Source organism: Malaclemys terrapin, chromosome 13 (genome assembly GCF_027887155.1).
Source record: "Malaclemys terrapin pileata isolate rMalTer1 chromosome 13, rMalTer1.hap1, whole genome shotgun sequence".
Classification (NCBI taxonomy): Eukaryota; Metazoa; Chordata; order Testudines; family Emydidae; genus Malaclemys; species Malaclemys terrapin.
Genome location: NC_071517.1, coordinates 12,165,635 through 12,178,311, shown reverse-complemented (window position 1 = coordinate 12,178,311; position 12,677 = coordinate 12,165,635). Strand labels below are relative to the sequence as shown.

Below are 12,677 nucleotides of genomic sequence, written 5' to 3'. Positions count from 1 at the left end.
CTGGTTTTTATTCTGGTGACATGGGGCATCGTAACAGCCTATCCATCTAGCTTAGCTTTATTTGATGGCATGTTTCCTCAGGCTAAGCAGAGTCTGATTGTGGGAGACTTGGTTTTCTTTCAGACTTGAAGCCCAAGGCATTGGTTTGTGCAGATGAGCCTCCTGCGAAATGTAATGCAAAAGCATAACAAATGCATAACAATCTTGAATGCCAATTACAAGATTCTGCTGGTAGCTTGCCATTTGAATGATTTGAAATCCTTGCCCACAGAATTCAGACTCTGCTTTATCCTTTGGTAAAGGTGCCTTTAAGGGAGATTGTATTTTGTACTCTTTAAAGAGAGGAATTCACAGAACTGCCTCTCTACCCACCCCTGTTGAAATGTTCACTTGTAAATCAGTTGACAGAATGTCAGTGTTTTAGTTTTTAATTCAAGCATTTCAACTGAACATCTTCATCAGGGGAGCGAGGGCAGCACTTGGATGAAATTTCATTTCAGTGGTTTTGTCTTCAGTACATGGAACACAGGCATAGAGCATAAATGTTTAATGAACAGGACCATCAGTCTGGCAAAACTTTGGCACCAAATGTTGTTGTTCCTCATTACTGTCAAATTTCAAATTATGCCTGAAAGGAATCAAGACCTGAAATCAACTTCTCTTGACGCTATATTATTGTGTCATTAAAACAGAAATACAGGAGAGAGGGAAAAGGAGAGCTTTGCTTTCTCTTTGTTTCTAGCACATGCTCTAGTGTATTTTGCAAACATTTCTTTTCCATCATGCTTCTGTCTTTTTCTCATTCCCTCTTTATATATCCTCAAAATAGGGTTTTTTAACTATTTTAATAATTAATATGCCATTTTCCCAATAACTTCTCATGTTGACCTAATCTCTAGGACTATACAGTAGAGATGTCCAGGTTATGAAAATGCCCAGGACCACCTCTTTCTGATGTACAGTTTGCAATTGCTTATTTCTCCAAGGTAATCTGGTCTGTTATCCAGGAGGCTTTGGAGCATGGGGAGTTCGGTTTTTAAACTATTTGTCTAAACTATTTGTGCCAAAGCGTGAGGGGGACATATCTTTCCCCTTTTCAAATGGACCAACTGCATGAAGAAATATTGAGGAAAAACTTGCTTAGACCTGAGACATAAATGGTACCATCTCACTTTCTTCCTTTAGGCCTGTTGATTTTTAAATCCAACTTTAGACATCAATACTAGCAAATTTCCATATGGATTCTGATTCCCCTCCATTCTCTAGGCTTTGGAAATACCACTTCAGTTTTAAGTATCTTTCCCATTACTTTCCTCTCTGCTGTTAATGACGACACAAACACAGTACAACCAATTGTGATGTAAATTTCCCAGAGTTCATCCTTATTCTGCTAATCTTTCAATATAGTTCTCTGCTTTCCCTTTTCTCTGTACTACATGTTGGGCTCTTACTTTTTCTGTAGTTTTCTTGCATTTAAAATTTATAAAACAGTTTGGTATAGTGTCTAAAAACTGCAGTTTACATTTTTTTTTTGCTCAGCTTTACAAGCTACTTAACTCTGAATTTATTATAGAGATGGGCCTGAGCCAAAACCTCATATCTAAACCTGATTTTAACATTGGTTCACTTTGGAATCTGGACCTGCATCCGAGGCTGAATGTCTCCGTTGGCCCTTATATCTATGTCCGTAAAAACTACATTAAGATGGAAGTAAGGGTAAAAGAGTGGATCAGTTATTTATGGGTAAAAATAAATTATTGGGATGTTGTAATTATTCCCAAATCAACCATTATAAACCCAGGAAAGCCGGAGTAACAGTTACCCTTAAAATAAATCCAAACATGGTAAGGTAAGGTAAGAAATGCAAAGTTAAGATATTTAAACAACCTTAACTCTGCCCTGTAGTGGTATACAAAAAAAGTATGGTTATGATTAAGGCCTTTTAAGGTTCATGATTAGATTAAACTGATTTCTAAACAGAGAGAAATTAGATTATCTGTAATGGATACACCCAAGACCCCAGATCCAAACCTTCACAAAATATGGAATGTTTAGAATCCAGGTCAGAATTTTGTAGCATGGGCATGATTCTGATTTACACAAGAGTGACATTGCTGCTTGTCTTATGTCTCACGTAAAGGGACAGACTCCATTAAGTTTTAATTTAAGCAGCATTGATGAGAGGTCTCATTAATGTGAAGGGGAATAACGTTAGACACTGCATTCCGGACAGAAAGAGTCCTATCCATGCTAATAGGGACAGGAAGGATATAAAGACGTTTTAGTTTACAGTGGGCATGAACTGCTTTGGCAGATCTTATTGAAGATATCAGCCGTCTCCCAGTCTGAAACTCACTGTTCATCCAAAATGCTAGAAAAACCAAGCTGTGTGTGTTTTTTTTTTTTTTTAAATCCTGTTGAGGAAAAGCTAATTTCATGTGTATAGCTCCATTCAGACTCTCTTGTCCATACTCTAGCGCTAAGACTGTGCTTGCCAAGATCTATGATGCCAACTCTGACTGATGTGGTGGTTGTTTTTTTTTTTTGTTTTTTTTTGTGCTGCTGATCATGTGTGATGTGTGCAATGGCGCTTCCCAACCCAAGTTGCATTCCTGCTTCTCTCAGCATTCCCCTGTGGGGGGGGGGTCTATCAGCAAGTCTGCATCTGATCTATGTAGGATGGTTTTTTTTATATAACTCAGAGCTTTGGCTTAGCACTCTGCCATTTCAGTTTTTCATGTAGCACTTTCAGTCTCTTATCACTGTGGCCTGAGAATGCACTGCTATCTACAGGTCTTGTTGATTGGCCATAGATATTGGGGGTTACACTCCATCCCAGGTTATGCCTCTATAATGACATTCTGTATCTATGCTCCGCTCTGTTTGACTTTGGAGAGAGAAGCTGCAAAATTGGAATCATGATCTATATGTTCCCAATGTTTGTGGGTATTGGAGTTCGTGTTTCGATTTGGCCCACAATAAGGGGCTGCTCTGATTTTTGAATCCAGATATGAAAGTTCACAAATGATCATGTGCCATAGTTTGACTTATGTCTGTTTCTATCATTTAAAAAAAAATCTTGCCGAGATGGAGTTCATTAGTTTGCAAAATGGATTTGGAAATGTTGACAAATGCATTTGCGATATCCCAGTGTGATTACGGCATTTCTCTATTTGCAAGGCTTCTCTATACCAGCTTCACTTAATCCAAAGCACAGCATGAATCCTCACTGGGACCTGCCTTTTCTATCATATCATTCCTTCTTTCTTAAATCCCCTCAACTAGCTTTCGGTGAAATACCAAAAAGGTTTTATTACTTATTAAAAGTTTCATAATGGAGTCCTGGCTTATCTTTCCTACCTTCTGTCACCAGACAAACTCAGATGAACAGCTGCCAGCTATTTGTCCAAAATCTAGATTGAAACCTTTTGGACTTTGTACTCTTAGAAACTTTGCTCCGCAACTGGAGAACAGTTCCAAGATTAGGCTTCAAAGAGCAAACACAAAACTGATTCCATTAAAGTTTTTACACTGAAATTGGAGATCTATCTGTGCAGTGACTTTTAGTGAAGTGCCTAGGAAACAGCATTAGATTATCTATGCTTTGTATTGCACTGTCAATTACTACTAATTACATAGGACTAAAACTGTAATCTTGCTTTTATTTCAACAGTTGAACTTGACCTTATTAATACACAGTATAAATCTAACTTTAATTGGCATTTATATGGCTGGACTGTGGATTTATCAGTCTTTGCATTAGAGGCTAGGTGCAAAGCACACGGAAGTCGATAGACTCTCATGGACTTGAATAGGCTATGGATGATCAGGCCCTTCCGAGCTGCTAGTGGGATACTGCACCAGCACCACCAGCTGGATGAGGTAGTCATTCTTGTTTGCCCCTAACCTTGCAAGTAGGCAGCATGCCATTATCATGCCACGTGACATTGTGCCCAGTTCCCCCAACTCTTTTGAGATTGATTTCCCTGCACCTAATATCGAGTACCAGAATTCTGGATGCTCTTTGTGCAAGTGTGCCAAGGAGATGAGAGAGCTTCCTGCAGGTTCTCCTGATCTAGCCCATGCTGGATTCCTAATGACAATGACTACTAACAGTAAACATTCACTTCCACAGTGTCTTTTCAATTAATTCACGGTCTCGCATGATATTCTTATCGATAAACTAGGCAAATACAAATTAGATGGGGCTACTATAAGGTGGGTGCATAACTGGCTGGATAATCGTACTCAGAGAGTTGTTATTAATGGTTCCCAATCCTGCTGGAAAGGCGTAACGAGTGGGGTACCGCAGGGGTCTGTTTTGGGACCGGCTCTGTTCAATATCTTCATCAACGACTTAGATATTGGCATAGAAAGTACGCTTATTAAGTTTGCGGATGATACCAAACTGGGAGGGATTGCAACTACTTTGGAGGACAGGGTCATAATTCAAAATGATCTGGACAAATTGGAGAAATGGTCTGAGTTAAACAGGATGAAGTTTAACAAAGACAAATGCAAAGTGCTCCACTTAGGAAGGAAAAATCAATTTCACACATACAGAATGGGAAAAGACTGTCTAGGAAGGAGTACGGCAGAAAGGGATCTAGGGGTTATAGTGGACCACAAGCTAAATATGAGTCAACAGTGTGATGCTGTTGCAAACAAAGCAAACATGATTCTGGGATGCATTAACAGGTGTGTTGTGAGCAAGACACGAGAAGTCATTCTTCCGCTCTACTCTGCTCTGGTTAGGCCTCAGCTGGAGTATTGTGTCCAGTTCTGGGCGCCGCATTTTAAAAAAGATGTGGAGAAACTGGAAAGGGTCCAAAGAAGAGCAACAAGAATGATTAAAGGTCTTGAGAACATGACCTATGAAGGAAGGCTGAAAGAATTGGGTTTGTTTAGTTTGGAAAAGAGAAGACTGAGAGGGGACATGATAGCAGTTTTCAGGTATATAAAAGGGTGTCATAAGGAGGAGGGAGAGAACTTGTTCACCTTAGCCTCTAAGGATAGAACCAGAAACAATGGGTTTAAACTGCAGCAAGGGAGGTCTAGATTGGACATTAGGAAAAAGTTCCTAACTGTCAGGGTGGTTAAACACTGGAACAAATTGCCTAGGGAGGTTGTGGAATCTCCGTCTCTGGAGATATTTAAGGGTAGGTTAGATAAATGTCTACTAGGGATGGTCTAGGCAGTATTTGGTCCTGCCATGCGGGCAGGGGACTGGACTCGATGACCTCTCGAGGTCCCTTCCAGTCCTAGAATCTATGAATCTATGAATCTATGAATTTCACAGATGTACTGACAGCAGCAGCCTGTAACTTACAATAGGTGGCACTATGGAATGATGGCAAACTGCCACTCAGTGCCACATGCAACCGTGTGTGTAGCTCTCTGTCCAATGCCATTTGCAATTGGCACTGCCCTTTTCTGCCTCAGGATAAATTTATCACATTTAAAATCAGTGGGGTTGCAAAAGCGATGATGATTGGTTGCATTGAGTCCAGGTGTTCACATTTGTATCTGGTTTCAGCACTCACAAACTTTGACACTGCAGTGTATGTTTTCAATTTAGGATGAGAACATACACACAAATCTACAGCTAAGAAAATGTTGACCACCATATAATTGAGTGTTGCTAAGCAATAATGTGCATCTAGCCTATGTATTTATAATGCACCTTTCACCAACATCAGTTCCATCCACTCCATATTCCTCCCCCTTCAACCACTTACGATACGTTCTTAAAGCAGTTTTGTTTTCTTGCTTGTTTATCTCCAGGAGAAATGTTGCTAGCTGTTCTGTCCTGTTGTCATTGAGGGGAGGACTGTGTAAAGAGAAACCTTACACTATGTCCTGACTGCAAAATTGGGCTGATCCTGATCTTTGGTGATAGAGAATTCCACACCCCAGGTTCAGCCAACTAAGAATACTTGGCCCCTGATAGTTTCACCTTTGGATCTATCAGTTGCAACATCCCCATTATAATCACGGCTGTCATGGTAGATCACAGAGAGAGGGATGATTCCTGGTTAGTTGGGACCCAACTGATTTGACAACTTTAACATTGGTAATATACAAAACCATCAAAAATATGCACACGTGAACTTGTTAAACACATTTATTGAGTTCTTGACAGTAACCAAACACAGTGAATGACCATTATAAACAAGAAAAAAGGCATTAGCTTTAACTTGGTCAGCTCCTGCTACATCTGTAAAGAAAATATATCCCTTCTAGCAATTTACAAGGTTGAATTTGTATGTCTCAATAATGGACTCAAACCGGGGAAATGGTAATTTTAAACTAGCCCATTTTTCAGTTGCCTTCTGCTTCTGGAGCCTAATTCTTCTTAATGATGAACCATAAAATGGAATTAAAGTTACACTAGCTTTGTTAAATACATTCCTAATTGCCATTAACTCAGTTAAACTGGTTGCAAACAAATAAAGTAAAAAAGAAAAGTAAAGCAGCCTCAAGTGCTAGAGGCTTATCATTTCAGAAAGGAAAAATAAACCAAAGCGAGTGTACTAAATTAATTTGTTCAACACATTTATTGAGTTGTTAACAGTAACCAAACACAATGTATGACCTTTGTAAAACAAGAAACAGAAAATGGATCATTTCTGATCTTGGCAAATCCTACTACAGATATGTGACAAAGGGGGATATATTTCAATTTCTTTTATATTCTGCGTTGATATATTTACAATACTTATCTCTCAATGTCTGTCCTTTTTTTAATTAAACAAACAGAAGGATCATAACCTAGAAATAAGTTTCCTCTACAATCTTCTTGTTCTGTCTTGTCAGTATCCATTAATGATAGGGATATAATGAGAGCTTTCCAAGGATTACTTGGCACACAGAACACAACTCCACTTTGATGCTGTACGGAGCCACCTTTTTCTTTTTTATTTTTTTTTCTTTTGAAGGGGAGGAAAGAAAGAATTTCATATGTACAAAGGCTGAAAAGTCTTTCTTTGTGAAGTTAAATTAGTTCAGGAAAACTGTATCAAAATTGTAATCACATTTACTGTAGTTATTGTCTTTTTTTTATTACGATCAATCATATGAATGAATTTTTAGTTAAGTTTCCATCTTGGCAGCTTTTTTCTTGCAGCACATTTGCACATATTGTCATGAATCCAAAGAGTGAATGAGGCTGGGTGCATTCTAGATTATGTCAATTCACAGTAGTAGCATTCCACTGAGGTTAGGAGTTCTTCCTGTTTGTCTTAATTACTTGAGGAGCCATTCATTTACTGAAAGAAAAGTAATAACAGTTATACTTTACCAAACACCAAATATAAAATTGCTGTTTTTAAAAATTAAGTGCCTTCAATGTTTGTATTGTGTAGAAAATAGTTGAGTAATTTCAAAATTATGAATTGAGAATGTGGCTCTTAGTCTTAACACTAGACTAGAGCTGGTCAAAAAATTTTAAATGAAAAATATTTAGTTGAAAATATCTTTCAATAGAAATTATTATATTTTTTTAATTGGAAAATGAAATATTTAGTCATGTTTTTGCCTTTTTTCAGAATTGTTTTTCCTTTCTACTCCTTCCTCCCCATTGTCACTCATTTTTCAGTGGAAAAGAGAAAAAAGGGAGGTGGGAGGAATATGAACTGAAAACTGAAAAATTTGTAATATCTGAGAAATCATTCCTTTCTGAATGAATTTCCCATTTGAGACCAGCTCTACTATCAGCCTTCCTGATATTTTTCAAATAGTGTTTTTAATCAAATTCTTTAGTGTGATTCAACTCCACAATGGCACGTGACTGCTCAGTTGAGCTGCTCAAGTATATGTGAAATCATATCTGCTCACTTTAAATACTATCCCATTTCTACCAATGTTTATTCCCATGATCTCCGCAGAGCCAACACAGCTCTGGGAGAGAGAGTTGGATGCTATTCTGGACGCAACAGCAGGAACAGAAATTGTTAACTGAATTCCAAATGCACAGCGTCTGTTGTTGATGTTGTGAAAACTAAAGAGAACCCAGCTAGATCATCAGTTTGCAACTGGAAAAAACATAATTATAAAGTGAGAAGATAAGTTCTGGAAATAGCTCAGAGATAATCAGCGTGGAACCTTACATTACTAATTTTATGGAGTTACCTTTCAGAGTAGAAATACATTTTATTTCCTTATAACATTTCCTTCAATTGTCATATGGCATATTATTTTACTCCACTTTATATCAGAATCTGCAGTGTGGGGCTATTCCTAGCACAATTATGTTTTGATTCTCATTGGCACGTGCCATACCTCTTTTTCAAGAAAACTACTTACACCTACAAATTATCCTATTATCATAAATTGGAGTGGGATGTTATGATGCTGTGTATCATTGCAAAACTTCTCAGATTTCAGATATTCTAAACTTGATAGCTGAAATCTGACACTTACATTCAGATCCTATCCCACCTATTTATATATTGATTCGCTTTTATATGTCCCATCATACACCGCTACTAAAACAACAACATGTAAATCAAACAAGGATCCTCAGAGGAAAGGAGCTTTACATAGGTGTAGACATTATTGTTCTGGAGAGTGCCTTGTGTAAAACCTACCTCTATACTGTAGTTTCTGTGCTCTGTTGTTTGGACAATCTTTACCCTGTAAACTAAAATTGATATTAGTTCGGATACATCGATTGTTGAGAGGCTGGACTGGTCTGAAATTGTCACTCATGCTCAGAAATATCTGTGATGGCTGATTCTGGCTTAGCAGTCGTAAAGAATGCATCTATACAAAACACAAAACAAGAACCTGTAGTATTATTCTTCACTCTAAGTAAACAATATTGAAAGCTATTTAGATTAATCATCATAAGCAAAGTACTCTAACAATATTTTTGTGATTTGGAATTTGGGGAGGGTTGACAGAGGTTCACTCTATACACTAAACATATTTTTAGACCCATGGGCAACTGGGATACCTTTAAGTAAAGACAAAACCATTCCTTTTGTGGTCATGATCCTGTTTCTCTAAGCCCCGTTGTAAACAAAGCCTCCAGTTTTGTGCAGAATAAATGGAAATGGCACAAGGGAGCTTTGGCTGACCAGAAAGTAAATGGAATCCATAGTACTAGATAGTGGCAGCAGGTGCAGAGAAAGGGAATTTGATGAACGATGAGAGAAAATTGCCCAAAGATATTATGGTAACTACTCTGGCTTGCTATTGAGAAGACAGCTCTGGGTGAAAGTGCCCAAGTATTGGTTATGCCTCAGAAATCTGAATGCAGAGACTGATTGGCACCACATCTGTATTTTTAAAGAAGTCAGTGCTTCTGGAAGTCATGGGACTTGACAGTCTTGGAGACTGAAATCTTCTCTATTCACTGAAAGATCTACCTGGGTCAACACCAGTGCAATCATCCCTACATTGCCCTCCTTTGGCCCTGCTTTGGCCCTGACCTGGGACTCCTTTATGGGACAAAAAGAACAGGAGTACTTGTGGCGCCTTAGAGCCTAACAATTATTTATTTATTTATTTAGTCTCTAAGGTGCCACAAGTACTCCTGTTCTTTTTGCGAATACGGACGAACAAGGCTGCTACTCTGAAACCTGTCTTTATGGGACAGACTTTATCTATCATGACTACTAACAAAATGGCCAATTGTGAAGGTGGTATTTGTAGGATGGGCAAATGTTTACTAGCAGCTGGATTGCAAGCAACCAAACAGCTATCTGTCTATGATGACTTTTGAAGTGGCAATCTAAGGGTTAAAGGGCATTTATCCATTTCCTCCTGGTGGCTACCTCATTAGTTAGAGTAGTGGGAAAGTGGGGGAATCTAATGAGCTTGGAGAGTTTTGAAGAGAACTAAACCTGTAGGTGTGTTTTGCATGTTGTAGATGTGCTAATGACTACAAGGGAAATCTTCTGTCTTGCATCAGTTCTCAAGTCTGAGTATACTGTATAATTAGTATGTATTCCATATGTAGGCTATAGAAACATTCTGATCTTCGTTTTCTACTAAACAATTTGCATTATCGTAATAATGTAACAAAAATATTTCTTGTAGAAAACATGCACGTTTATTGGGAAGTTTAGTATGTATGATATGTACCCGTTTTTTCTCAACTGTGTCCCCTAAATTACTCTACCCATTTAGAATAGAACAACAAACTGTATTCCCCAAACCCATGCACAGTTGGACAGAATTAATACAATGCAGTTAAAATACATTGCATGCTTTCTATAGCATCTTATTGACAAAGATGACAGGACTTGAAGCCCCAATGTGATTTTTTTGAGCCCTGATTTCTCATCCTTTATTTCATTCCTTGGACTAGATAACTTCTGCTGTGTTAGCTAGAGCTGCTGTACTCTGGGGTGAGGTGAGAAAACAGCTCTAAGATCTGCTTAGGACTCTTAGGATTCTCACTAATGGAGGATATACTGGGGATGAGGTGAATCAGTGCATCCCGTGGCTGGCCCCAGTAGATTAAATAGGTCCAGTGCTCTGTGCCAGAATAGGCTCCCATTTGGCCAATTAAGAGGGCAGGGCAGAATCTGGGGAATAGAAAGGACCAGGCAGAATCTGAGAGAGGGAGACCCAGTGAATCAGAACTGCCTGAGTGAGAGTTGCCAGAGTCGGAAGGTGTTTCCTGTGGGATGGGGAGATACTGAAGGCAGGAGCGCAGAAAATGGGGTTCACCAACTGACCTCTGCAAGCCAGAGAGCCAGGGCTGGAAGGCGAAAGAGACCCCAGAATATGATGAGGATGCACTCCAAGCAGAGAGGCTGGGGGTGGCATTGGTGGTTTTCCTGCTGGGAAGAAGGGGGTTTTAAGGATAACGTGGACTGGGGATGATATGGACTATGTTTTGGGACTTTTGTTACAGATATTAGAGCTATGGGATATTTTTTAAGCAAGAGAGCCTGAAGTGGAGCTCTTGGGTTACCCTGAGAAGGGAAAGTGACACAGGTGCACTTGTAGTGCTACTGCCTGCTGCCAGAGGCTGCCACCCTTTGATGCCCCACCCACGTTTGAGGATCTGCTGTCTGTGGCACTCTCAGTGGGGGTTGAAAGCAACTGCACAGACCCCATTGTTGTGGCTTTTCCACCAATGTGGTCCCCAGGTGGCCAACACAATGGAATGAATCTAGCTCCTACTGCTTGCTCTCTGCTGCTGCTACCTAACAGTAGCCCTCAATATGTCGCTCTGGAACCAAAGGCCTATCTTCCAAATTTTTGACACACACGTGCTGGCATCAATCCTGCCACCTTTTTTTCTGCACCAGAAAATGTAGATTGGAGCCTTCCCCAAAGGCTTTTTGTCCTAGCTCCAGTCCCACTGCATAAACTGGCTTCCACAATCCCTCATGAGACCACAATCCTCACTCTTCTAATGTTCTTAGTCTTTTCTAACCTGGTGTAGGAGGGTCCTAATTATGCTTCTGCGCGTGGGTATTTTTTAGTTATTCTAGCACCCCCTTGTTTGTTTTGTAATTTCTACACATGGTTTAAGATACAGTATTGCACTAAACCAAAGAGAAACATAATTTCAAATATGATGCTATGAAGATACACATTTAAAATATTTATTCTTCTGATGACATTTACTAAATCCATTATGTTCGTTTTAGTTTACCTGCATCCTTGTTATGTAGACAGGTTTGTTCATTATTATCCAACTTGCTGTTTCATAGCAGGGTGGAATGGTCATGGACCCATCATATGTAATGAAACTAGAGGTCTCGGGATAAAGTTCCTCAATATTAAGTCCCTGCAGTAAGTATGCATCATCTAGAGAATAAAGGGGGAAAATGATCTAGATCAAGCAATATTTTCACAAGACAAACTTTGTTGCACATGCCTTTTACTTTAGAACCTCAACCTTAGATTTACTGAAACAGAAGGTCAAATGAATATACATTGTGCTCTGTACAAATTGATTGTTCAACACATGGACATTAACAGATATTATTATTTTAATATAGTAACTTTGCCCTTAGATGCTTGCTCACAGGTTCTGTTGACTTCACTGGGAGTCTAGCACAAGCATTTGCAGTGAGAATTTATTTGGCCCCGTTTTAGGTATTTGGGTTTAAAGCTGGTTGAAGTTGTATTTATTGATTTGGATGCATCAGTCTTTGGAGAATGCCGACTTACCATATTTTTGGAGTGATCAATTTTTGCTCAACAAAACCTTGGGAAGGCCAAGAGTGCTAAAGCTTAATTACCCTTGTTTGAGAGAAAAGATTGTCCTGTCTTGTTAAGGTTAATGTCTGATGATATAGCTGCTCAATGAAGCCTGCTGTCCTTTAGTGGGCACAGTGGGAGTGGATGCAGTATAAACTCAGAATGCTCAAGTCAGAGGTGAGAAAATATGCTGTAAAGAAACTTACTGGGCTTCCCACTTTTTTCATAGCCTCTCTGGTATTAATGAAGTGTCCCTTTGTAGACGACTGCAGAGTGTGGACATGTGCCAGCATATAATTAGAAATGGATATAACTTTTAAGATCATTGAAGCTGCTCATCCCCTGCTATATTGTATGTATTATTGCTGTTACATAACACTAACCCTGCAGTGCTTTCTGCAAGTCTTTCAAAGCTGTAACCTGATTTTCCAGGATTCTCTGCAGAATTTCAGACTCAAACAATTCCTTACTGGATATTGTGCTGGGGTACTTTACATTTAAACTCTTCA

The 12,677-nt window shown here is 39.1% G+C and overlaps 1 protein-coding gene across 1 annotated transcript in view; it reads right to left on the bottom strand.

The window, feature by feature from the left end:
* Positions 1 to 6,106: 6,106 nt before the first annotated feature.
* Positions 6,107 to 12,677, bottom strand: part of CA10 (carbonic anhydrase 10) — a 332,189-nt gene continuing 325,618 nt past the window's right edge. The window contains exons 8-10 of the mRNA XM_054046565.1: positions 11,618 to 11,772; positions 8,589 to 8,763; positions 6,107 to 7,268 (exon numbers count right to left, since the gene is read on the bottom strand). Coding sequence (XP_053902540.1) covers positions 7,246 to 7,268; positions 8,589 to 8,763; positions 11,618 to 11,772 — 353 coding nt within the window. The 3' untranslated portion in view covers positions 6,107 to 7,245. The remainder of the gene's footprint in view (positions 7,269 to 8,588; positions 8,764 to 11,617; positions 11,773 to 12,677) is intronic.